This window comes from Anopheles moucheti, chromosome 3, assembly GCF_943734755.1.
Source record: "Anopheles moucheti chromosome 3, idAnoMoucSN_F20_07, whole genome shotgun sequence".
In the NCBI taxonomy this organism is placed as follows: Eukaryota; Metazoa; Arthropoda; class Insecta; order Diptera; family Culicidae; genus Anopheles; species Anopheles moucheti.
Window position 1 is genome coordinate 29,956,826 of NC_069141.1, and position 27,364 is coordinate 29,984,189.

A 27,364-nucleotide genomic window follows, 5' to 3' on the forward strand; every position below is an offset into this window, starting at 1 on the left:
TAACCTACAAGATGGACTGAGGGCACTGAGTTGAGATGACCGTGTGTGATAACATTAATTGTTCTAACGTACCCACGTGCAGAGCTTGTCCTAAACAGAAGGCAATCACGACCATGAGGTCATGAGAACATTCAAACTAGCCTTTTTCCAAAAAAAAACACCAAAAGAGACTTGCACGGAAGTAGGCACGATATTGGAATGCATGCCTCCTATCAGAAGGAGATCGGGTTAAATAACTTACTCACGACGATTCTCAACTGCGGATGTGCTAATACGGACACGTCTGTTCGACCAAGTTCGCAGAGTAGAAATTGAAGTGAGCAATCAAATGAACTACGTAAGCTTAATCCACACATTAAAAGTATTTATTTGTACACCACATGACTTCCTACTCCTAACCACATGGCTCTGCATACTTAGCGTTTGCGGCAAACGCAAACATCTAAACTTACAGCAATTGAATTACCTCTTTTGTTCGTTTGCTTCTTGATCTCAATGACTTTTAATGCTGCATGAAATCATGCCATTGCACGTTTACATTAGTTTGCAATTAAAATTACATTTGTTCGTATTGCTTGCAGTTTTTGGGAGGACTTGTGCTCATGACTGACTATTGCTTTTGCTACAGGAGGAGATCGCACTTTAACGTAAATGGTAACGTAGTAAATACACAACTAAATACTGTTTCAATAATCAAAGCGATGGCATAATGCGGTATTTCTTTTTTCAATGTACGAAGTGCATTTGTGGCAATGCACATAATACGTTAAAAGAAGAACAAAGGAACCAGAACGATTTTTTCCGAGGGAATGGAATAGCATGAATGGCATAAGCGCGATTACGCACTAAGCTCCTCCAGCGCACTGATAACGAGCACGGTATCGGCCCTATCTCAGGGTTCGTCCACCCGTCCCTGATTCGTGCCACCCTCCTCTTCCTCGTCATCTAGCGCAAACTTTGGATCTGCCATTGCGTATTCGCGATCGCACGTGAAAGAAATTGTGATTGCGTATCGTACGCCACCGGTAACCTGTTCCACGTGGTGCATATTTTCTGCACCGGACGTAAACCCACTGACCCGGGCACGTTTCGGTTCAATGTACACATGCGTCCGGTTGTGTTTTCCTTCGTTGTCGATAAATACGAAACGCCCGCCGGTAAAATCTTTCCCATAATCGGTAAGGTACAGCAGCGTGGTAAAGTGGAACGAGTTGTACGTTTCCTTGTCCACATGTTCGTGCCAGTACTCATCGTGGATCGTTTTGGCGGTTAAGTTCGTCAGACGGGAAAAGAACGTGGGATGGGTAAGGTGCAGGGCGTCCACATTCAAGCGGAAATTGTCCGCCACGGCTTGCTGTACTTTCGCTTTCACGTGCCGGTACACGTTGATATGTTGATTGGTGAACAGTTTCTTGGCCTCGGGCAGCCGGTATACGTTCACGAACTGGGTGCCCTTCGAAAGGGCACCCGAATGGAGATCGAGGATGGATGCACCACCCGACGATTGACCGAGTTCGAAACCTGCCCGGGCCAGATCGAGCAGAATGCCAGCCTCGGCCGGTGACACTATCTTGTCGCTCACGAACCGCCCGCACTGGTTTGGGATGCATCCGGCGAACTTGGAGATTTCATCCAGATACGGACGGGAACAGTCGAGCGGTTGAGTGCGCAGCTCGAGCACTTCCCGCTGGGTGGCAAACTTCTTTTCCCGCGTTCGGAACGTGGTAAAGTACACGATGGCAGCAATACCCACCATAAGCACTATCCGGGCCCACATCTGGTGCTGTTGGGCGGTACTGGGTGAGCTGCCGCCCGAGCTGGTTGTTGATTTCCTTGAAGAGAGCAAAAAAAACGAATATAAACATTTTCCAGCAACAGTTGCCACTCTAGTTTCTACTTACGATTTACGTGCCCTATTTCCAGCGCCATCGCCAGAGCTTTTCTTGCGCTGTCTCACTGTGCCACCACCGTCACTCATGGCCGCGTTTTACACCTAAAAGCACCCTTTTTCCCAGTACGCAATACAGTTATGGAATAAAATCGATAAACTGATCCGTCCCTATCCGCAGCAGCAGCTAGTTTGTTTACTTGGTCGATTTTTTCTTTCGTTCCTGCCAACCGGCTGTCAACTGTCAACTGACAGTCAAACAGAATTTCAAAACTACCGCTTCGTTTAGTTCCGTGTATTTGTGTGACTACCGTGAAGGAAAAAATGGGAAGATGTAATTGAGTTCTCCTTAAATTTCTAACCCTTAATTACACGTAACATATAGTTATGGGTACGATTCGCTACCATATTTCCTTAGCTACGTTCTACCAGATTCGGACAGTTAAACTATCTGTTCTTTTGTTCTACGAGCATTAGGTAATCGCCGTCACAGCCTACTCGAAATCAATCACAACTTTCCCTCGTAAATGCTTTTGCGAGACACGTTCGTACGCTTCGGGCGTACTGGCGAATGGGAAAACCTTTTCTACCACCGGCAACAGTTTACCCTTCTCCGCTAAACGCTGCAGATATGCGATACCTTGCGGAGCCGGCACAAAGTAACCCCACTTCACCAGACCTTGCCGGGTACTGAGGGAAGCCGCATTATTGCGCACGAGGTTAACCGCATTCTGGTACATGCCGGCCGCGAATCCATCTGCGTCGATGTTTTTAAGTACTGGCGAGTTGAAGGTGATGTACTGATCGTACAACCATGGTACCTCGTTAGCGTAGTCTGTACCTTTACCGGCACAATCCAGCACGATGTCGAATCTGTTACGAGAATAAAAGCAATTAAGATTATTGTTTTCGCCGATCGCATATGCATTACCTTCCAACGCTGGCTACGTTCTGCACGTGCGCAGGAGCGGTATAGTCCAGCACGTATTTTACACCGAGATTGTGCACCATTTGCATTGCATCCGGCGAGCAGGTGGCAAACACTTCAACGCCCTCGGCCAACAGCATCTGCACCGCGAGTGTACCGACGCCGCCGGCAGCACCCAAAACGAGCACCTTCTTACCAGCACCGCCACCCACGGGCGAAATGGCCCCGAGCAAATCGCCCAGATGCCCGGTAATGTACAATCCCGACCAGGCCGTCATACCGGCATACAATATGGCGCTTGCATCGATTTTACTTAGATTGGAGGGTTTCTTGAACAGCTTGAAAAAGGAAGAACAAAATAACATAAAATCAACGGACAATTATTACATGTGTCTTTGGGCCCGTTTGGGCACAGTCGCGTGGATACACACACAATATTTTTCCACCACAACGTAATCGGCATGGCAACCTTGCAAGTGCAGTGGCACTATGCCCCACACTTCATCGCCTACTTCAAGCTCACGACTAGAAATGCCCAAACCTTTCTGTACAATTTCGCCACAAAAGTCTCGACCAAGCACGAGCGGAAATTCGATTCCACCGTCTTTGCAGCGCATTGCATTAAGGACCGATGCACCGTATCCATCTGGAAATGAGTAAAACACGAACCATAATGAACTACAAATCTAAATGGAAAACAAGTTTTTTCCCACCACCTCCGCTACTTACTGATCATGGCTACATCGATTGGGTTGAGTGAGGACGCTTTTACCTTCACCAGCAGCTGAGTGGGTGACCTTAAGATGGGCATTTTGATGGCATCACTGAACTGTATCTCTTCCTGTGGCACACCATACGCGTGTATCTGCCAGCCGGACATTTTGCCGTAGGAAGCATGTTGCCGTCGCTGCTGTTCCTGGGTGGACGCCGATGTGGATGTGGAGCTCGGTGTTGATGCGACGGTTGCGGTTGCTAGGTTGCGAAAGTTACCCAGTATGTCCCGTGGGCCAGCCTTTCCGGTTACTGTTGCAGTAAAACGAATACATTTTGCAAGTACCATTTCCGTTGCAATGAGAACCGAAAATATGTGGTAAAAGCAAACGATAATTGCAAACCAACGGTATGCCACGGCACGCACACGGGACCACGAACGGGACTATTGTTGTAAACAATAATAAAGTCAGCTTTTGACAGATTTCACAACATGGTGAAGGGGATTAGCCAGTGGTTACACTTGGTGTGGTGGTTTTGTTTGCGACGAGCATTTCTCTTTGAATGTCCTGTGTAGTAGAAAAACGGACAACTCTTCTATATTTGTACCATGCTCCTGTTTTACGCCTTTATTCCTTTCTTCTCTAAATTCTTAAACTTAGCCCGTAGAGAAGATTTTTGCTTAAGTTTTTTCACCTCCTTTTTGGTAAATTTTTTCGGTTTCGGCTTGTCGAGGTATCGGTCCGGTGGAGGCACCTTCTTCTGCGACACGGCCGCATCCGGTACCAGCGTTATATCTGTGGCCTTAACATTATTTTTGTTCTTTTTGCGTAGCTTCCGTATTTCTGCATTTTTCTTCTCGAGAAGCTGTATACGGGTGGCCGACTTTTTGCTACCACTTTCCGACAGGTCCACGTTGATTTTTCGTCCATCGAGATAAGAACCATCGAGCAGGAATGCTTTCTGTTTGGGAGGGATATAACATTATTTTTAATTTAATTTCTAGTAGGACGGCGCTTGTGTTGAGTGTAATACAAATGGTACAAGGCATTTCCTCCTTGCAATTTGCCTTATCCCGGGCGTGCTCGGTTGAGGGATATAACATTCTGATGGGAATAATTGTATACTCAAAAAACCATCGTCCATTTACCTGAAACCCGTCAGCATTTTCCATTTCCACAAACGCGAACCCAGACGAGCGATGTTTGGGCACGCGTACACTTTTCACACGACCGGCTTGATCGAAGTGCTCTGCAATTTCTTCCTTGGCGGTTGAGAAGTTTACGTTCTTTACAATCAACACTAGGCGTTTATTGTTTTTTATCGTCTCCAGAATGGCACCAATCTGTGCGGTCGTTAGCGTCGGCAAACGTTCCCCTGGTTCTGCATCGCTATCGTCTTCCGACGAGGACACTTTCCTTGCACCGCGTGCCGACTTTTGTAGCTTCTTTTCAACCTGTGCCGGCAACGGAAACAATTCTGCCTTGGTAACCTTTGGCGGCGTAGGCTTCACTTGCCATTCCACCTCGTAGTCCGATCCGTCGGTATCGTTTCCATTGGTAGTGGAAGCACTTGCCGCAGATTTGCGTTTCTGTTTGTTCATTTTACTATTGCAACGAAACAGAATTAATTCTACAAAACAGTTCTACACGTGCTACGGGTCGCAGTAATGTTTTGTTGTTTTGTGATGTGTGTTTTGACGTTGCCCGTTTTCGCCCGAAATTCCAATACAGCCTTCACTTTTCGCCCTCGATCGTTATAGCTGGGGTGAGTGCAAGTGGTGAAATTTTCTATTGAAACACGATCCGGAATGGAAAATTTTTAATGAAAAAGGGAAATTATTTTCTTATAGCAAATGCAATTGCTGAGTCATTTTTCTTGTTTTCTATAGAGATACTGAACGGATATCCACTAGAAGTTGTTCAGTATGTTGTCTTGAGACAATGCACCATTCAAAGTTCCCCGATTGAAGCATGGACATACCTCCAACTCTACTGTGTACAAAGACTGCGAAGTAGATTGACTTATTAAACATGGCTTGGCTTTTTTTAGAAGTATTATGAAAAAGTGACCATTTCTGCAATTGGACTGAAGACGCGACGAATGAAGCTGGGACTACGCTGTAATGCTCCAGTGTTCAATTCGAAGCCCTCTTAACCGCGATCGAGAGGCAGATGCAGATAGAAGATTTAAAGGATAATAAAGAAGCCGCTCACCATCGTACGGTACGGATGAGCCGGCTCATCCCATAAACTCGTTTAAGTTTATATAGACAGTGGAGGTAACTAGTAGTTCCAAATTGAAATGAAGTGTTGGCGTTGATACGTCCGCTAGAAAGACAGTCATAAGTAGTTTAAAAGCTTTCAGGAATAGACCAAAACCACGAAGCGCTTGTAGCGCCGGATAAGTAAGTAAGATGAGCTTTAATACAATTTGATCTAAGAAGCCATTTAGTTACAAAAAGAGTTCTTTGCAATCAGATGCAAATTGTAACGGCTTTTTCAGAGTCCCATTTCGGTTTGACAATTGTCTGACCCGCTGAAAGAGCACGAATGAGAGGTGATTTCAATACGCTTCTTGTGTGTCCATTTTAAACAACGATGAAGATGTTGATAAAAGCGATTATCGAAGAGTCTTGCTATCCTGGAATACCTTAACAAGACTCAGAACGGTAGTATGATGATCGTACAACAAGCGAAAGAAGATGTTGGTTGTAGAAACGAGCATAAACTCCCGTAATTTCAAAATTCTCTCCTCGTGCCAAATGTCAAACTTCCGTACGCTCTCTATCACTCTTGGCAAAGAGTGGTACATGCACCCACCTTACGTACACTCACTTTGTTTTGATCTCCCCCAAAATCGACTGAAGTTGGTGGTGGCCACACAGAGAAAGAAAACGCGAAAAACGCACATCAGAAAAGTGAATTTAGCAGCAAAATCGCAACGAAGCTGATGTACGTAATCCGCTAGTCGAAGAGTTTGTGTTCTTTACCTTTCCGTATAAAACAAGTCAACATTGCAAACGGTTGTGCATTCTGCTGGTGGCAGAAACATCAGCAACAATAATAGCAGCAGTAGCTCACAGGCGCGGCCCAATACAGTAGTCATTTACTCTGTACTGTGCGTCTAGCTGGGTAGGAAAAGTAGGCGAGACAGAAAAAAATCCTTCCAGTTGGATATCGGTGTTTTTCCTGTTGAAGACGTGGAAAATTGTTTTTTGTACACTTCAGGTTTGTTAAATTGTGTTAAAAACATCGAATAATTTATGTCATCTTGGGAAAACGGTGCCGTTTTCTGTGCTGTTGCAAGTGTCGATGGATGGGATTGTGGCTTTGATCGTTGGTAGAATATTTATCCCAGAAGTGTAGAAATGAATGGTGAAAGATGGTAGCAAGTGAGTAGAAAATCCGTCAGCCAAAAGAAAATCTATCATTGACCGTGCCCTTGCGTGTTGTTGGTTGCTGTTGATCGATTACCGACCCGTATTGGTGTGTGCGCCCCTGTGTGTGTGAGAGAGAAAGACACCTACCGTATGTGTGCTGTTATTTACGAGAAGTTGCGAATGCGTTGGTGTTTCTTTTTTTCCCCCAAAATTGGTTCTTTTCTACGGGAATCGCTGGTTTATCAATAATTAATGAACAATAGAAAATAGAGCAAGTGTGTATGATCATAATGATGGCGTTTGTGTCGATGATGGTCCAAAGGCTACTTAGAGTGAATCAAAACGAAAAAGAGAGTTGTGTTTTGTCGTGAGACATACGGTAGCGGTACCGATTTTCCAATTCCACACCACAATTAAGATTCCGGGTGTGTTACCTTTCGTTCGATGAGCATAATAATAAATGAAGAAAGGATATCATCGTTAAAAGAATTGGTGCGATTTCTTGCATTCGAATTGATATTGGGTGAGAAGGAAAAAATTGTGAGTGCGCCTGTGTGTGAAGGAATGCGCGAGCGAGTGAGATGGGATGGGAAAGATTCGGGAGCTCTGCGTGCGTACGTCCGTGCGTACGAGGTTGCGTACGTGTGTGTACGAAGCACGAAGAATCGTAGCTCTATTGTGTGCGCGCGAGTGTGTGTGAGGAAAAGAGAATGTGTGTGTTGTGCGTAGATAGATAATAATAATGATTTCAAATACAAAGATGCAAAAAGCAAGAAGGAAGCGAATGGTGGGTGGGCTCGGAACCCAATAAGGAGTGGAATGGAAACATACGGTTTATGTCCAGTGGAAAACAATTGTCGTTACATTTGTTTTGTTGTTGTCGTTCTTCTTACGTCTGGCTGCGAGTCTACTTCTTATTGTTACTCACTTGCTTGAAGAATTCGTGAATATAAGTACGTTTGTAGTAGAAAGAGCGATGTGAAAAAGGGTTATGAGGTAGAGGGCGAGAAGCAGGGAGATTTTTTTATGAGATGAAGCAAAATCTGTATGGTCTGGTGCGCTGTCTGGTGCAGCAGCTGCTAAACGTCGCGGCAATGTCTGTCCCCACCGTGTGTATGTATTGTTTCTTGATTAGTGCGTTGGGTGCGATTAGTGACACATAGTGGCAACAATCGTCTCGAAACAGTCTGTTTGTTCTCAGTTGCGGGAACAATGATTAGCAGCTTAAAACATGGGTTTTTTTGCACGCCTGTATGTGTATGCATCGGTATGTGTGTGCGTGTTGTAGCAGAAGAGCATTAGAAGTTTCATTAGATTGCGTGCGTTTGTCAGTGTGTGTGTGTGGGTGTGCGTTCTGCCGTGCGCGCTTGTGTGATTCCGTCGGTGTGCGAGAGGCATTATTTTGTCTGTTGTGTTAAATATATATGTGTATGTCTGTGCATTGTTTTTCTTCCTCTTTGCTCGCGATTGTGGCGGGTGATTCTTCTCCTCTTTTTTATGTGTCTCGCGTATCTCGCGTATGGGTGATGCTAAATCGTCATATGAAGGAATTTGCGTCCCCCATTTCAATGACAATCGTCCGCTTTAGTACACAATGGAAGGTGTGTGTGCGCTAACAGAAGCAACAAAACATGCGCGTATGTATATGTGTGTGTGTGTCTGTTCCCGGTGCTGTAATTGTTGTTTGTTGTGTTGTTAGGCCATGACCATGATAAGGGCATCCATTTAATGATGGGTATCCGTGAGAAAAAGGAAACCTTGTTGAGAACATGCCCAGTTATCAATAGTAACAAAAAGCAATAATTCTATGGGGCAACAAGTGAGAAATCTAGAATTGAAAATGATTTTGAGAGTGAGAAAGGCTGTTGTGAAGTGATTTTGTTTACTGCGGAATTATAAGTTGAAAGTTAGTTGCAAGTGATCATTTATCAAAGCCTTAATGGTTCTGCTTCAAAAACATCCAATTCCAAAATAAATTTCACCTAAAGAAGTTACAGTACGGTGTTTAGAAGCAAAGCAAAAAGCGGAGGTACAAAGTTCAAAGCCTGGGAAATTACAACGCAACCAACAATGGCAACATCAGCGCCGGGCACCAGACGAGATTGCAAAAGGTTCAAATTTTCCATCCTGTACAGCCTACTGAGTTGTGGTTTTTGCACGTGTGTTTTATAATTATTCGTGCCCTGTTTTCATTTCCTTGGTGTAGTTGGCTTAGCCTCGGCAAAGTGAAATCCCATGTAGAACGGGATATGTGTACAAGGGTGGCGGTACTGCGTTGAAAATTCAATAATTGTGTTTGATTTGGGGTTCTTTTCTGCAGATTTTTCTCTGATTCACTTGTTGCTCTTTACGGCCCGAGGATGTATTTTGCAGTGGTGTCGATCCCACGCGCTAAACACCGAAGTATCCGGACCTTCCCTCCGTAGCAAGAACAGACTATCCTGGCTACGTGGCAAAATAAGTCTAGTCTAGCAAAATATCTCTAGTAGCAGGTTGTTACGCCAATAAGAAGAAAAGAAATCTTTAAGCCAGGAAAAACTGGGAAAATGGAAACTTGCGAAAGAAAAAGTTATATTATGAAGCTAATATTGATCGTAATACTAATTACCATGCTTAGTGCAGTAGTGTTCGAACCCGGAATTAAAAATCCTGGGTTTTAGTGAACGGCATAACGGTCTGTGGATGTGGACGACCTATAAAGCTAGGTCATACGGTATCATTCTAATGACATGACCAGCCCACCAGAGTCAGGCGAATAAAATTCGCATATTCATCGAAATCGCAACAATCATCCTTAAGGACGAAGGATTTTTTCTCAATGATGGATAAAGAAGGTTTCGCACTGGTATAAGTTATTAGGGTTGTGTCTAATAATTGTTTTGGGTAGATCCATTCATACGAATCTTCAATTAAGGATCTTTTCTTTCATTTATATATCCTCAGAGATTCACGAATCCTCAGAGAAGAATCCTTAATGCTCATAGATTTAGAGAATCGTCGTACGATATATAAATGCTTCTTTCAGAAGCTGAACACATAAGAGCTGTGTAAAATTATGATTACTTCTAGATTCTTTTTAGAATCCATTAATCTTGGAGAATTTTTGAAGGGATTAAGAGTGAATCATTTAGTTGAAAGGTGAAATTCATGAATCTGATTCAAATTCACCCAACACTGGAAGCAAGCCAACTGCATGTTTGTACCACTTCACACCAGCCACTCTGTCGTGTATGAGAGCATTGGGTTTCCTGTTGTTGTTTCTTTTATCTATGTTTCCCACCAAGATACGGGGCAGATCGTAGATTTTCCTCTGATGTTCTCATGTTTGTTTTGCCACCCGTTATTGGTACTTGCCGCTGCCTTCCGGGAGAACCATGGCTGACAAAACAATCGTGTCTTACCGCGTGATGACGTACACGAGCGATGCAGAAAAAAGCAATTGTGTATAGTTGGAGCAGAAGCAACAAGCAGGCTAGAAACATGCGTGCATACTGTTCGCGTTTCACATTCGCAATAGAAGTGTGGCGCAGCAGTGATTCACAATATACGCAATCAAGTGCATAATATACTAAGCACATTATTGGTGTTGGTTTGTAATAAGTAGTATGAAAACCATTGCGCTTACCTGTAAATAATAAAAGCTTTCCCATTTTCTATTCTACATGGCCGCTGCGCGCCCGAAATGCCAATGCTGTACCACCACAGAGAAAAATGTTTATCGCTGCCACAATCAATAACAATAAGCCGTGGTTTTAATGGCGCTCAGCAGTAGTAGCAGCAGTGTTGTCAGTGTTGTCGCATCGTCGATGCACTCGGCGACAATGGTGCAGCGGGCAGCAGGTTCGACCATCCACGGATGATACGGCGACGACGACGATGCTCCGTTGTGTTGTGTTCGCATGTTTGGTGGTGGTGATCATGTTACAGCAGCAGTACCGGTTGCGGCTTCTTCACGTGTAACCCCCGTATTAACCGATCGCGGAAAACTTCACCACTGTGTGAGAAACATCACACCATCTTCTCTCACCTGTGCAAACTGCGTTGTTGTGTATGGCTACTAGCATGTAGCAAAATTTGTGTGCGTGTGTGTGTGTCCGCGGGTTACAACGGAGCGCGTGTTCCGACAAAGTGCAATAGAGGGAAGTGTAACAAAACCATCCGACAGTCGCAGATGCAGATTCAGCACTGTGTTGTGTGAGCAGTTCCTATAGAAATTCGTCGAAACAACCCCAATATGTCTGATGTATTGCTCGGATGAAAAAAAGTCTGTTTTAAAGATCTCACCAGGGTTACTGTGTTTCGTGTGGCAAACAAGAGTTTAATTTGCTGTGTGCTATTGAAATAAGTGCATCGTAGTGCGCGATGTAGGTGATCCAGAAGAGACTGTAGGCCTAGCAACGCGAAGGTAGCGCCTACGTGAGGTTTGAAAAAAAAATACTCCAGCGACAACACCAGGAATAGTGGGTGAGGCAGAGGCAAAACAGAGCTACCCATAAACACATTAATTCACACCGAGGAGGAATAGTACGACAAGCACAAGGGATTATATATGTGTCTGCTTGGGCGAACGCACTGGATCGGTGCCGAAGGCTAAAGTATGTTCTCTGGCAGTTCGCATGTATCGATCACGGATGCGGCTGATTACGATTTCGAGAATACGGAAAATGCGGCCAAATGGCGGGGCTTGTTCATTTCATCGTTGCGGAAGGTAAGTGTGCCTTTCTTTTTCCATGCTAAAGTAGGTGGTTTGTTGAAATTTTACTATTGATTTATAATATTTTTTTACACTTTTCTGTATTCATTGTCGCAAACTTTCAACAGCTGTTTTTCTATAAAGAAAGGCAAATTCTACGAAAGAAATGAAGTAATTGTTCAATATTTTCTATTATAAAACTTTCTGTGGTCCAATTTTAACTATTAAAAAAAATCTTCGATCAACTCTTGGTAATTTAATAAGTGGAGTCTTCCGGCAAAGTCATTCTGTTGAAGATTTTAGACGTCATTCGTTAGTTCTCCATCCATATGGTTACACTAGATGTATCTTTTGTTGTCGATTTTTTTGGGTTTATTTACATCCATGTACAAGATAATGAAATAAATTACTAATTTGAAGGGAATTTTAAGAACTTTTCACTATGAATCGAAAGTAATGATTACAGATTTCAAAACGACGTAGTATCCTTATACGCATGAAAATGCTGCAAATTGACGTTAACTTTAGGCAAGGTGTTTTTGAAACAAAGTGTTAACACTTTTGCCATGCTTTCTGATAGTAGACTTTGTTACTTTTAAATGTGAAATGTCTCATTTCAATGAACCTAGAAACGATACCATCTTCGCTTTCACTTCAACTAATAAACCTTTCTAATCGAAATGAAAGAAGAAGCCACGTTTGATATGATTGCAAATTGAACTGATAGTCTAAATTGAATAAACAGGACTGGGAATTCCCTAGGCGTGAAACACTCCAAATGTTATTCATTTACATATGTATTATAATAAACAATATCAAAGTTATTCAGTGTTTCTGAGGTAGTTAACAGTATGTGTCATAGTAGTTAATTGGTTTATGAATGCTGAGCGTAATGTTGCATAAAAGCATATGATGAATTACCGATGCTGAATGAAAGCTTTGTATTGTTTTGTCTAAAGCTGCATGCCATGATGTATGTGCTATTGATTACAATGATAACAAAGGAATAACATTTATGTCGATGAAATTTGATGATGTGCGATCAGTGCCATCATCGTGTTAGAACCAACCGAGAGCTTTCTAAACTGACATCCACACCTACACACGGCTGGGTTCAACTTATTGCAAGTGGCGTGCAACCAAGCCGTGAACTTCCGTCACGTATGAGATGGTGGCTATCTCAAACCCGCCGTGACTCACTGGCAATTCGAACAACATTGATTGTTGAGTCAGTCCATCCCCCTGTTCCCTGGTGGCATATTTAGCCCGTATGTGTTTTCTTTTTTTCGCGCCACACCATCTGCATTCGTCACTCGGCATCGGCAGAACCGTGTTGCAAAACATATTTTGAAACCGAGCGCAATTTCGTGTTTATCTTCGTTCCGTAAAATCCATCGCTGTTTGCCACCACCTCGTAGCGATAGTGTGGACCTCCCACATCCCCGTGCCAGCCCCGGTATTTCATTTGTCATGGGATTTTTTCCCTCCAGATTCATCCCTTCATACCACCCAGGCTTCACCAGGCGGATTCGATAGGACAAATGTTAAGCTGTGGCGAGCAGTAGGGCTTATCGCGGTGTGACGAAAAGGTTTTTATTGTTCCGCGTTTGTTTCAGGCGAGGTGTTTGAATTGATGATATGATGATACCGCCGGTGCATTACATGCATGGCTAACTAATAAAACATATATGTACAGGGTATGATCGATCGATCCGATACGCAAAAGTGGGACCGTTTTGTGGGTTTGTTGAATATATAGTTGAATAAACATAGAAATTGTGTTATCATAATTAATGTGTTTAAGTCAATTCAGCATGATCATCGAAAGCTTTCACATTTTTATTACATTTTCTACTTATTACTTAAGAGCATTTTTTTGCAAAGTGCAATTGCATTTAATTTTGATTTAGTATAGCAACAAATCACCCACTCGAGCATAGACGATGATGATGATGTGTGTGTGTGTGTTTATGTGGTAACAACATGGTTTTCACGTTTTGTTTTATGTGCTTTGCCGTTTCACGCGTAGGTGCTGGAGCAGGTGCATCCTTCGCTGCAGGCCCGGGAGGATGCATTGCTGTACGTCGAGAGCCTCTGCCTGCGATTGTTAGCGACACTGTGTGCGAAGCCACCGCCGCACACGGTAATGGTAAGTACGAAAGCGACCCCAGCGTAGGTTCTTACCGCGCAAGCAACATATGTGATGCCGTGGAAGCCGCTCCGTCAGAAGGATGGTGCATATGATGCAACAGGGTGTTGGCGACCTCGAGCAAAGATGCGTTTCCGACCGAACGGCGGTCCGGGGGAAGGAGGCTAGTGAAAGCTGCCAACACGACACTGCAATATTGTGCAACAGTACCATTGACATTTAAAGAAGCGAGAGCCGGTGCCGCCGGAAAAGCCGGGGGACTGGGTTGGGTTTTGTGCGGGCGAATCGTGTACTGCTTCCAGTGCCTGGGAATGTCCTAATTGACATTTCCTGCTTTGCCCGGTTTACATTTGGTCGGGATAGCGTAAAACTTCATCTCTTCCTGGTGACTTCCCCTAGGGATCCACTAAATGGAATGACAGTCCACATCCACATAACTATACGCCCCTACGGGCAGTACAGCATCTCACACCCGGTAACACGGGACCGCGTGGTGTGCGGCCGTCGTCGTTGTTGTAGTAGTCGAGAGAACATCCTCCTTCGGGCGGCCTTATGTCGCCTTTGTTTTACTTCCCGCTCGATTAAAGTGAAGCCGCGCCAGAAGTCATCCTTTTGCCCAGTAGAAGGTGTCGAGAAGTGGAGGAAGCGTTCGCTTTTTGCTAGTGTGTGTCTCTCGGTACGGACCGAACGGGAGGCCTTTTTCCGTTTTGGCGTGAAATGTGCGCTTTGCGCCAGCTTTTAGCTTTCGATCGTGACGTTTAATGGGTGTTTTTGCTTCTTTCTCAATCGGCAGGATGTGGAGGAACGTATCAGCCGTACCTTCCCGAATCCGATCGATAGGTGGGCACTAGGAGAGGCACGTGAAACGATAGACAAGTCGAAGAAGAAGAAACCGGTACTACCAGTTGATCGTGTGCATACGCTACTGCAGAAGGTGAGTAGTATATTGGGCTGACGGTTACAATCTTTTCCCGAGTTACGCGACACAATCTCAAACATTTTTGAAAAATTCGTGTAATTTTGTATGTGGGATTGAATTTTTTATTTGTCAAATTTCAAATTTGCCCAGAAATACGTTACATTTTAATATTATTACCATTAACTTTGGCAAAAATTGACTCTAATTGTGGAAATAAACGTAAACATATCAATTATTAATGTGCTGTATACTAAATATAAACGATATTTTAAAGGGAATACGAGTTACTCCAAAATTAGAGTTACGCGAATTTCTCTGGCACGCATTATTCGCGTAACTCGGGAAAAGTCTGTATTTAGATTTAGATGTTTTCGTTCTTTTTGTATTGGGTAAATGAATCTTTGAGACGGATTGAATGACCCTGACTCTATATAAGGAAGATTAATGAATCTCCGAGGACATTTATCAATCTCATGCAACATTTTATTCTATGCATTTCAAGGAAATTCCATATATATTCAAAGTTGCATCCAATCTTAGCTTGGTGACGAATGAATCTTCCGCGATCAAGGAACCTCCGCGGCACCAATGAATTTTTAGAAACACTAATTTTTCTCTTGCTCGACACTTTTCAGGAGGTACTGCAGTACAAAATCGACAGTTCCGTATCGCTGTTTCTTGTGGCTGTCCTCGAGTACATATCCGCCGACATTCTGAAACTGGCCGGGTACTATGTGAAGAACATACGCCACATCGAAATCACCCGCCAGGACATCGAGATTGCCATGTGCGCTGACAAGGTTTGCACGATTTTCTCATTCCGCTTGCTACATATTGTTCACGCCTCTGTACTCTCTGTATCTCTACTTTCACATACACGAGAAACACTCTTTCTTTCTCACTCTCTATCTCTCTCCCTTTCTATCTTTCTTTCTTGTTGTTGCTTAGTGTTGTTTGCTTTTCCACTTCCTTTAAGTTTTACTTATCCTTTGTACACCAACCGTTTACTTCCTTTTTACATTTTTGCTCCTATTTTGTTAACAACGTATTTTCCAAATCGTTTCGTATTTTTTGTTAATTTCTATATTTTCTATTTTGTAATAGTTCCAAAATACATTTCCAAAAGATACAATCGAGCCACACATATTTTTACAAACTAGCCGGAAATCGATCACATTTAAATGTTAACAAGAAAATGTCTTTTATCGTTTAATTGAGTATAGAAATTGGAACAATTTTGGTAAAGCTAGATTGTATTTCGTTTGTAAGCCGTTTGCATCTTCAGCAATTTGTGCAATCTGTTTCCAAATAACCAAGGAAACTATAACCTCTCCCAATTGGAAGTATTACGCAAATGCAACTGCTTAATCATTCAACTTCATACACCCCATTTCTTAGTCATGTTGTTTGATAGCTTTGCTTACATATTTGTACATATAAGCGGTCGACGAAGGCCAAGTGGGAATGTGCTCAGTTTCCACTCAATTGTTTGTGGATTTTAAAAGTATGCTGCTAGATAGAAAGTGCAATAAGTTAAAGTATATTATTTGATTGATGCGCTGTTTGAGTTGTCTCCTGTTCATTGAGCCGTGGAATTCGATATGGTTGATACGAAAAAATTGGCCTATTGCTTTCATCAACACTTTGGAAAATAATATCGTACAAAGTGTGCTTTGTAATAGTGTGCTCACTTTGGTTAATCATTTAGCAAGTACTAGAGTAGCTGGAGTATAACTGCACGAAGTTTGAAGGCCCAAAGCGCTACAATGGATGATATTAGTTCGTTTGTATGTTTGTTTTTTTCTTTGTTTTACGATAAAAAGCCCCTTTGTGTTTGCCTTGCGAAGCTAGAAGAACCCTGATGAGATCTATTATATATCAACTAGACACAAATAATCTCTGAGCTGTAAAATATAATTCACGAGTGATAAAAATTAAGAATAGCCTTCAGGTTCGTGAATGAGATAAATTTAATCGTTAACTAATACAGCAATTGAACTATGACGTTTGTTGTACCCATTTGCTTTTCTGCATTGTATAAAATCGTGGGTTTCTTGAAGCGTGTTCTTCGGCTTTTCTAACCGATGTCATGTCATGTTCTTTCTTTAGTTTTTCAACAAGGTTACAGTGTCAGTTTTATGACTATAAACTACTTTAACACTTTTTTTTAAATTACGTTTTATTAGTTACACTTAAGTTTGGTAAGAAGTAGTGTCTACTTTTGTGTTATTTAAACAACACATTGGTTATTTTCACTTTTCAACCAAATTTCAACTATTTCACACTTCTCAAACGCTAACTCTCTCTTTCTCTCTTTTTTGGGGTTTACTATATGTCACAAAATGTTATTTTATGTTTTTTTCATGCTGTCCCAACAAACCAAAAACAAAAATCAAAACCATTGCAAAACTAACAATCTTCAAATCTACACCAAAACTAAAATCAAAACGACGGAACCGTTTGAATAACTGCACGTGTTCCGTTCACGATTCAAACTCAAAAAATACCATTAAATTCAAATCTGCAAAAAACAAAAGGTGGTACGTAGATTGTCCAATTTCATTATTATGTATTACAATTTAATATCCCCTTCCTCACCATCCCCTAATCATGAAATTAAAAAAAAATCTGTCTGTCATGCTTATAAAAAGCAATAAAACAGTGTTGTCACATCCTCTCATTTCTGCATTCTTCAAAGCATTATTCAAAAATGCTAGTGTCTAGTATACTCTATCATATCAGTAATAAAATTAGAGTAAAATTTGACAACTGGCCAAATCTGTCAAGTCTTCCATGCTCCTGTTTATTTTTTCATTTGATCATACAATTCTGGTTCATACATCCGCAACTTCATTTGGCCCTCTCTTCTTTGCCGTCTCGATATGTCTCTTAATAGTTCTTGGATATCTTTTTAGTAGTGTTGATACGTAAGTAGTGTCTAAGAAGTTTCCACCAATTTTGTCTGTAGTAACTTTCTACGTACAATTTTATTTGTTTGTTAAAGGTTTGCCAATTTTCTATTGTGTTTTATGTTATGCTTACGTTTATTTGTTTATCTCTTTTGCTCCATTGTCAAAGTTTTGTTGTTTATATCACCCGAAACGAACGTCTGTGAACTGTTCGATCTGGTATCGCCTTTGTAGTGCATCTTTTGATAATTTGAAGATTACATTATATTATTATATGTTACATCTTAAACTTCGAACAGTAGTTTCTATAGTAAAAAGCATTTCTTTCAGGGACGACTCATTAAGTAAAACGATTCTCTTTTTAAATTAATTTGAAGATGTAATCTATCTATGGCATGGTATCGCCCTTCAGGTTTGCTACATATATGACTGCATTTTATAAATGAAAACACTTTTCCTTCTTTTAACCTGCTTCCATTGAATTTTATGTCCAGAAACAAGATTAAGAACCTTGTTGTTTAACTTCCGGGCTATGCTACTAATTTAATGGATGCTTCGAGTTCATAAGGCTCATAGTATATAATTTATTCTTAATCCCACCATATCGAGATCAACACCCTCTTGATATAAATAGTCCTATTTCGTGGTGCATGCCATGGCAAAGATATCAACATCAGTTCGTTCACAATAGTTATGCAATCTATGGTAAAATTTGGTGTATTTCGTGTTCCTGAAACGAGAATCAATTCGATTGAAAGTAAATCTTATTGCATTTTTTATGTACGTAGTGACTATGGTTAAATCAAGTATGTAGCTATTATCGATTAGTTGAACTATATGGTCCCCTCTTCTTGTAGGGGTTGTTCACAAGTGATAAAAATACAATACAGTTTGAACATGTAATTCTCTTCAAATACTTCTGCATTTTCTATAGTTGGTAATTTTTTTTAGTTTAATTTTTCTAGCTGTTTTCCTTCGTATGAGTTCAACATAATTACTAGTATGTAGCTTTTCAAATAAATTAATCTATGTACCAACCTGTTGTAGGGATTTATTTCAAAGCTTTATATCCCGCCACACTACGCAGATATGACACCTTACAAGAATTTTGATGATGATGTTCACACTATTTCTTTGGGACTGGCTCTGTGTTGTTTGTTTGATTTGTTAATACTGTTTGAAAATTTATTATTTATGTACTTCTTTTGCTATGTAATTTGCTGTATTATTTGTTGTTAAATTGCATTTTTATGACCTAAAGTGGTGTGATTATCGCTACTTTAGATACTTTAAAATTTTCAGTTGTATTCGTGTGCATTTTGTTCAGAAACTCTACATATCATTATTTACGTATATTAAGATATACGGCCTGGCCGTTCTACCGATAATAAAAAAAAAATCACGTATACGTTCATTTGCAAGAACAATTAATTTGGTTGTACACACAATTCGAATATCTACTGCTCTACTGCTTGCATGTTGTTTTTTAGTATTGCATGATTTTTATTGTACATTCTTTTAGTTATTTTTCTTTGACATCATCCTTCCAAACGTCCACCATGAATATGCGTAAAAACATGAAAAAGATCTCGCTCCTCATTTGTAACAATTTTTGTACATAAAAAGTGACAGTGTTTTAAGGCCGTCCCTTCCCCGTTTGCTTGCTTCCATCGCGATGGATGTTTTACTGATTGGTAAAATGGGTGTTTATATTGTTTGACCGCTCCTTTATTTAATCCTTTAAACATAGGTACTGATGGACATGTTCTATCAGGGTGAAAGTTCCAACTCGATGGCGCCGAGTCCGCTTCCACCAACACCCCGTGCCAGCCTCAGCTACGAGGAAGTTGTAAAGGAACTTATACACGACGAGAAACAGTATCAACGGGATCTGCACATGATTATCCGAGTATTCCGGGAGGAGCTAGTTAAGATAGTTAAGGATCCAAAAGTAAGTATGCTGAAATGTATGGCGTCGCAGATACAAGGACTAAACGTTTTACATTCTCATTTTCACAGGAGCTGGATTTAATATTTTCCAACATAATAGACATTTATGAAGTTTCGGTGACGTTGCTGGGATCGCTCGAAGATGTGATAGAAATGTCCCAGGAACAAACGCCACCGTGTATTGGTAGCTGTTTTGAAGGTGGGACGACGGCCAGAAGCCATTTTCATTCGAAGTTGGACTGGGTATTATTAATAATTCTACTCTTTGCAGAACTGGCGGAAGCGGCTGAGTTCGACGTGTATGCTAAGTATGCAAAAGATATTACATCGGTGATTGCAAAAGAAGCACTAGCCAATTTATTAGCACGACCGGAGGTAGTAGTTATCGATCTGATCTCGACATTTTTTAATATCTTCTTTGTAAAAGAAACCTATTCTTATCAACATTTGTGTTTGTTTCAACGCTTGCAGGCCAGTTCACTGATGTCAGCCGGACATGGTTTCAAGGAGGCGGTCAAATTTTACCTACCAAAACTACTATTAGGGCCTATCGGGCATGCGCAGTTATATTTGGATTATATTAAGGTTTTACTTCAGCTGAGTCCCTCGCAGGAGGACAAGGAGAGCTTTGAGCAGGTGCAAGGCTTACTGAAACCGCTGCAGTGCGAGCTGCAAAGTATTTCATCGCTCCTGCCAAAGTAAGTAGTGGCACCAGATGGTATTCACACAAGGTTTCCGTCTCGATATGGAATTTCTCACTGATTTTGTCCAATTTTTACCATCTACAGAGAATACTTTACCAGGGTGAACAGTCGTGCTCGGAGGCAATCGGCGATAGAGAAAACGCGCGATCTTCAAAACACGGTTGAACACTGGGATAAGGACGTGGGACAGTGCTGTAACGAGTTCATCCGGGAGGATACACTGGCAAAGCTGAGCTCGGGGAAGCGGCAAACCGAACGCAAGGTTTTTTTGTTCGATGGATTGCTGGTGCTGTGTAAAGCACGGCGCCAAATTGTCCCGGGTAATAACTACGACTACCGGCAGAAGGAACGGTTCTTCATGCGGAAGGTTGAAATCATTGACCGGGCCGACACGGACGAGCTGAAGCATGCGTTCGAGATCTCACCCCGAGAGCAGCAGAGCGTTGTACTTATTACAAAGAACGCCCAGCATAAAAACGACTGGATGGCAGATCTGATTATGCTGAACACTAAGTCAATGCTGGAGCGTATTTTGGACAGTATCCTGCTAGATATCGAGAAGAAACATCCGTTAAAGTTGCCAAGCCCGGAAATTTATAAGTTTGCTGTTCCAGACAGTCCTTCGAACATTGTGCTGGAGGAGCGTGAAGGCACTGGGGTTCCACTGATCAAGGGTGCAACACTGTGTAAGCTGATCGAACGTTTGACCTACCACATATACGCCGATCCAATGTTTGTGCGTACCTTTCTTACCACTTACCGGTCGTTCTGTTCGCCGAAGGAACTGTTACAGCTGCTAGTGGAACGTTTCGACATTCCCGATCCGGCCGTCGTGTACGATCCGGCGGCAGAAAAAGAATTAGCCGGCGGTGATACGGACAAATTCCACAAAAACTCACAGCGAGAGGATTGGAAACGATACAAGAAGGAGTACGTACAGCCGGTACAGTTTCGTGTGCTGAACGTGCTACGACACTGGGTCGATCATCATTTTTACGACTTTGAACGAGATTCCGAGCTACTCGAGTCGCTTGAAAGGTTTCTGGAAACCGTGCGCGGTAAATCGATGCGAAAGTGGGTTGATTCGGTGATGAAGATCGTTCAACGAAAGGTAAGTTCGGCGCCGAGGTGGTTTTCTGTGTCACAGTGTGTGATTATGTGTTCCCTGATTGCAGAACGAAAGTGAGGACAATCACCGGCAGATAACGTTTGCATTTGGTCATAGTCCGCCGGCGATTGAGCATCATCTGCCTCTGAACAATGAGAATGAGTTCAACCTGCTTATGTTGCATCCACTCGAGCTGGCACGACAGTTGACTCTGCTAGAGTTTGAAATGTACAAGAATGTAAGTAAAAGGTGTATAATCGTCGCGGTAAAAAAAAATGTGATTCGCTCTAACTGTTTTAATTGTTAAGGTCAAACCCTCCGAACTGGTTGGCTCGGTGTGGACGGGGAAGGATAAAGAAACAACTAGTCCTAATTTATTGAAAATAATGCATCACACCACAAATGTAAGTGTAATCAAGATTTCTAAAGAGGGCTTCGACGACATTTTGGATTTCATATTTTGATCCATCCCCATTACTACAGTTTACACGGTGGATCGAGAAATCGATTATTGAGGCGGAAAACTTCGAAGAGCGCGTGGCGATGGCCAGCCGTGCAATCGAGGTGATGATGGTGCTGCAAGATTTGAATAACTTCAACGGTGTGTTGTCGATCGTGTCCGCCTTTCAAGGTGCGGCCGTCCACCGGCTCAAGCTAACACTCGAAGATATTCCAAAGCGTCAACAGCAGGTGCTGGGCGAATGTCGCGAGCTGAACAACGCGCACTTCAAGAAGTACCAGGAAAAACTGCGCTCAATCAATCCTCCCTGTGTGCCATTCTTCGGTATGTATCTCACCAACATTCTGCACATCGAGGAAGGCAATCCAGACTTCCTGCCCAACACCGAGCTGATCAACTTCTCCAAGAGAAGAAGGGTGGCCGAAATTACTGGTGAAATACAGCAATATCAGAATCAACCATACTGTTTAAAAGTCGATCCTAGCATAAGGGTAAGCTCGATTGTTAAAGAAATGATTGACCCTGGGACCTGTCGGATTAATCACCTTTGTTGCGTTTCTGATTTTTTTAGCATTTCCTAGAAAATTTAGACCCTTTTAAAGGCATGAGCATTACGGAAATACAAAACTATCTGTACGAAGAAAGCAAGCGAATTGAGCCGAAAAATTGTCGTCAGCCTTTGAAATTCGTAAGTGTCGTTGGTTGTAGTGCCAAAAGCAAACAATCATTACTTAAGGTCGTATTCTTTTTCTGCAGCCTCGTAAATGGCCGGACATTCCATTAAAATCGCCCGGTATCAAGCCATCGTCGAGACGCAATAACAGTTCCGCCAACTCCTCGATGACTCTACCCGGCACGCTACCATACAGCAAAACGTCCTTGCTGGCAAACAGTGATACAGGCGAACAATCGCCACCGGCTTCATCGTCCTCGTCCGTGCATGACTATTCGATCTTCGCCTCGGTCAACATACACTCGTCATCTTCCGGGACGTCTTCGCTTTCATCGCTATACTACCAACAACAGCAGCAACATCTTCAACTACAACAGCAGTTTCAGCAACATCAGCAACAGCAACATTCTTCCTTATACCATAGCCAACAAGGTGCGGTCGGAGGCAGTAGTAGCATGGGGAGCGGTAGTGCCGGCTCGTCCCAGTACTCACATCACAGTGCACACCATCCACATCAGCAGCAGTACCTGCACCATCATCACCCCCATTACCACCATCCTCATCACTATCAGCCGAGCTTCTCGCAGTCGATAGCGAATCTAACGACAGCCGGCGGCGACAACCAAATGGCACCGGAGATACCGCGCCGCTCGGACAGTATTATACTGACCAACACAAACCAGCTGCTAACCGGAAGTGGCTGCCTATCGGAAAGCAGTGGTAGCTACAATGGTGGCAAACTATTGCCCAGTCCGCGCTATCCTTCCGCCTCGATGACAACGCTTTCGTCAGGTTTATCCTGTTCAACGGCACCCTCAGCTGGTACCGGTGGAATAGGCGTTGGTGCCTCCAGCTACTCAATCGGGGGCAGTCTGTACAGTGGTTCTAGCAGTGAAGGTAACACCAATTCCCCCTCTCTTCTACCAACGCTCTACTGTTTTCCTTTTCTATTCCTTCTAATTATTTTCCTTTTAATTTTGCAGCCTCGGGGTACGGTACTGCTAGCTCAGTAACGTCATCGTCGGCCGCCAGTATTGTCTCAATTTCTCATAATGATGGAAATGCGCAACATCAACCTGCTGCGACAGTGGCGATGACTCATCCCGACATTCCGCCAGCGATCAGTCCACGGACTGATAAACCCCAACCGTTACATCCACCACCACCCCCACCTCCACAGTATGCTTGTGGAAGTCCGGGAGCGAATGGGGGTAACGGTAGCAACAGCACCACCGGTACAATACTGGCTAACACAACAACCGTAACAACATCGATCACAAATAGTACTAGCAGTAACTTTAGACATAATACATCCAATACTATCAAGTAAGTGTAGATGGTGATTGCCGGATGGTTTTTGCACCCTTCCGCTTAACTTATCTTCCTGGTTTTTCCTTCTTTTTTTCTGCGTAGAAATCAAAACTGTGATTTTACTTACACCATCCCAGCCGGCGGCACCGCGTGCTGCAGTTCCGCAAATAGTGGAGCGCCTCCGTCATCAAATTCCACTGGCCGGCCATCGTCTTGTGAGCACTCACCTGTATTTCCTTCCAGTCCGAAAATCCAACTCCAGCATAATCATCCCTCTGCGGGAACGACTTCACCCTGCCAGCACCACCACCTGCACCAGCATCCCGCCGCAACACAACACACCGACACGACGGCGATCGATGGTGGTATTCCCTATCCGATCCAGTACAATAGTAATAGCAACGCATCACCTTCTGCTAGTAGCGGCCATCCGTGTCAACAGTGCAACAACGGAAGTGGTGGCGCTGCAGTCGGTGACAGCAGTGGTGGCTTGCCGAACAATGCCGACTTTGGTCCCATACCGATCTCACCGCATGTCAACGTACCAAATACACATAATGTCCTACCACCCATGCCGCCTCCACTACCTCCTAGGGTTAAACGAAAAGAATCTTCCATGGAATCGTCCCAGTCGTCTCAAATACGGCAGGCACCGGATGCACCGAGGGTAATAGGCTGACCGGGACGGAGTAAATCTGGAGTGAACGGTAGAATGAAGTTATGTTTCCTTTTTTTTTAGCTACCACCGAGAGACGTTAGTCCACCACCGATACCACCAAGGATTCATCCCCAATCGCACTACCATTTCGGTGTAGCTGGTCAGACTGGTACGACGCTACTTCTCAACTACACACAAAGTCCGGGAGCGTGCATCGGTACCACCGGTGTTGGTGGTAATTTCCCAATGGACAGCTCCAACTGGAACCATTCCTCGCTGCATACGGTAAGAATAAGCTTTTCGAGCGAATAGTGAAGTGCAAAAAAAAACAGTACAATAATTGCGCACATTTCGCTTTCCGTATACAGAAGGATGAATCGGCGTCTTCGTCGTCTTCCTCGTCGACGCTAACGAGAGACAATTTAAACCAGCACAATCAGCATAGCATCGGCGGAACGACGGCAAGTAGCAGCAACAGTAGCAGTATGGAGCAGCGTTTGCTAATGCTTCCGCACACCAGCACGATCATGATGCGTCGTAACTCCGCGATGGATCGTGCGGCGAAGGAAAACATTCCTAATATTGCCACCTCGAGCTCGCTGTCGGGACTGTCGACTATCGCGGCCGGTGCTGTAACGGCTTCGGGGAACACGGTCGGCGGTGGTAGCGGCACGACGATGAATTCCAGCGGTCCTAGCGGTTCCTCTGGTACTTCCGTTGGTAGCAGTCCGTCAGCGATAAAAAATAAATCGGTTCAGAATTCACCCAGCTCGGGACATCAGCAACAGCCGAATGTACTTTGTCGTAGGGCCAGGTAAGCAGATGTTTAAAGAGGATATTTCTTGTAGTAAAAGCATGTTTCAATCTTGATAATTATTTATTCACTGTAGTACAAACATCTCGCCACGCTTTTCGCCTGGAGAAACGACGCCAAAACTACCACCTAAACCGAAACAGAACAGCATTAGCTCAGGTATGTTTTATTATGTTATAAAAATCGCATCGAACCAAAATTAGTGAGCTGAGTTCGAATCGTAAAAGCAAAGATCTTGAATCCTATCTCTTGGAATGCAAATTACTCAACAGTGACATCTTGTATTTTTTTAGATCGTACAATGTTTCCCTATCCCAGTACGAACTGACCAAACGGTAGTCCCGGCTGTGGATGATACTTCATTCGTTAGCCCCATCTTCAGTGTTGTCGGCGATCGGTCACAACAATACATCACATCTCGATCAGTACCGTCTTCTTCCCCATCGAAGGATACGGAACACCATATGACGACGATAAATAAGAACTGTGTTGCTGTAGAATTTGATTGACGTAGTCACTATGAAGGAGGGAAGAATCAATGCTACTTTTATAGAACTGTTTCCCTCATCTCATCTACCTTGTGCTCGTGTTATAGTTAAACGCGTCCTGTGTTTGTTAACGCTGAAAGCGCAATGATTGTTCAATCGAAGTTAATGATTGCATTTAAGTAATGTGTGTGCCATACTGAGGGAACTTTTACCTAGCGTTTTCTTTTTATCTACTATATTGTTGCCCTTGCATTGGTGCTTTTGGTTCTTATAAGCCCAGTTTTTAGTATGTGTTTGTTTTTTTTTTTACTGAAGCAACTCGTTTTAATTTTGATTATTGAAGCACACACCTGGTCTCTCAATGTGTGTTTGTACGCGCAGCAAGTATTAGTATGGAATGATTATGAATATCCTTTGTGCCAGAAATGTTACATGCAACGCATTCTGAAGATAGAGCGAGAGAGAGTGAAAGTGGTTTTTATCGGCCAGTATGTTTTTATCAATTGGACTACATAAAGTATGTGGCGAATGCAGATTATGTTACCGAGGGGACGATAGAACCATTTGAAATACTTAAACTTAAAGCATTAGTGTGTATCTAAAAGACTGTAATACAGTTGCGTGATCATGTTTTATCTCCAATAGCAAGCGGCACCAAGCAGTCCGATACATTGATTAGCTGTATTCACTGTACCACACCAGTTCAGTGAGGTACGCAACGCTTATTTCGAAAGATGCTAAGACATACTTAGTAACATGCTTATTTTTCACCTTCGATAACATAGTTGAAGGTATGTTTGTTTAACGAAAAGTGACAATGGTGTACCAGGTAATTGATTTAGCCAAAGGTTTACTGTGAAAATCAGAAAATGTTCAGTTAACACGCATCATAATTAACTATTTGTGGATGAATGTGTTGGTTGGAGCTCATATTCAGAGTCCGAATATGAAATAAATAGCATAACACACTAGCAAAGCATCTCCGATCTTGCGGGGTAGAATGTTCTTGTATGGTCATTGAACATGCCGAGGACTGTTTACAAACAATCAGACTGTGTGTGTTCCTCACCTGTTCCTCTCTTCTCACAGTTCAGTTTCCACACTGTACCATAGTATCGTTGTTTGGGGATCTTTAATGATGTTTCAGACGTTACAATTTGGAGATATTATAAACGTCTAATTGATTCGCTTGTAACGGTCTAATGATTTTGTTTCCTATCTCGGCTGTTTCTTGGTACTCGCCTCGTCCGTTTCAACTTGCGTTTGTATGCCGCTACAGTTGAAAACCTTGGCCGAAATAGCCGGTTTCATATTGTATATTGCAACTGCGATGGTTGCGGCTAATGAAATGTGTATAAGTTGACTACTCAGTGTTGAGTTTCCTCACGCTCACGTTGTTTAGAGATGACCAAACCAATTCAGAAACAATGTTGTTGAAGGTGATATACAATATATATAGCAGAGGGAACAATGCCGGATAGAATCAGGCATAAAATGATTTAAGAATCGACACACACGCTGGAAAATTCAAAATAGAGAGAAAAATTAAGTAATCCAGAAACCAGGAAATCAAATTTCACTTACAAAGACAAACCAACACACCGGGAAATTGGGATGCA

General features: G+C 42.8%; 4 protein-coding genes across 4 annotated transcripts; 1 reads left to right on the forward strand and 3 right to left on the reverse strand.

Moving 5' to 3' along the window:
• Nucleotides 1-360: 360 nt before the first annotated feature.
• Nucleotides 361-2,064, reverse strand: LOC128301087 (2-oxoglutarate and iron-dependent oxygenase domain-containing protein 3-like). Its single transcript, XM_053037405.1, has 2 exons — nucleotides 1,902-2,064; nucleotides 361-1,832 (listed from the first exon to the last, which is right to left on the reverse strand). Exons 1-2 carry the CDS (start codon nucleotides 1,976-1,978, stop codon nucleotides 893-895), a joined length of 1,017 nt encoding a protein of 338 aa, XP_052893365.1. The 5' UTR covers nucleotides 1,979-2,064; the 3' UTR covers nucleotides 361-892.
• Nucleotides 2,065-2,168: 104 nt separating this feature from the next.
• On the reverse strand, nucleotides 2,169-3,972 carry LOC128301086 (reticulon-4-interacting protein 1 homolog, mitochondrial). Its single transcript, XM_053037404.1, has 4 exons — nucleotides 3,546-3,972; nucleotides 3,248-3,462; nucleotides 2,820-3,154; nucleotides 2,169-2,761 (listed from the first exon to the last, which is right to left on the reverse strand). The coding sequence occupies exons 1-4, from the start codon at nucleotides 3,874-3,876 to the stop codon at nucleotides 2,383-2,385; spliced, it is 1,260 nt and encodes a 419-aa protein (XP_052893364.1). The 5' UTR covers nucleotides 3,877-3,972; the 3' UTR covers nucleotides 2,169-2,382.
• Nucleotides 3,973-4,138: 166 nt separating this feature from the next.
• LOC128304254 (uncharacterized) lies at nucleotides 4,139-5,201 on the reverse strand. The gene is made up of 2 exons (XM_053041411.1): nucleotides 4,678-5,201; nucleotides 4,139-4,490 (listed from the first exon to the last, which is right to left on the reverse strand). The coding sequence occupies exons 1-2, from the start codon at nucleotides 5,128-5,130 to the stop codon at nucleotides 4,149-4,151; spliced, it is 795 nt and encodes a 264-aa protein (XP_052897371.1). The 5' UTR covers nucleotides 5,131-5,201; the 3' UTR covers nucleotides 4,139-4,148.
• A 6,305-nt stretch (nucleotides 5,202-11,506) lies between these two features.
• Nucleotides 11,507-26,005, forward strand: LOC128305222 (protein son of sevenless). The gene is made up of 20 exons (XM_053042576.1): nucleotides 11,507-11,617; nucleotides 13,632-13,751; nucleotides 14,545-14,685; nucleotides 15,306-15,470; nucleotides 19,330-19,530; nucleotides 19,599-19,728; nucleotides 19,801-19,907; nucleotides 20,001-20,227; nucleotides 20,318-21,344; nucleotides 21,409-21,579; nucleotides 21,650-21,745; nucleotides 21,825-22,292; nucleotides 22,373-22,489; nucleotides 22,558-23,371; nucleotides 23,458-23,800; nucleotides 23,888-24,452; nucleotides 24,525-24,728; nucleotides 24,812-25,257; nucleotides 25,334-25,416; nucleotides 25,551-26,005. Exons 1-20 carry the CDS (start codon nucleotides 11,507-11,509, stop codon nucleotides 25,583-25,585), a joined length of 5,571 nt encoding a protein of 1,856 aa, XP_052898536.1. The 3' UTR covers nucleotides 25,586-26,005.
• The last annotated feature ends 1,359 nt before the right edge of the window (nucleotides 26,006-27,364 follow it).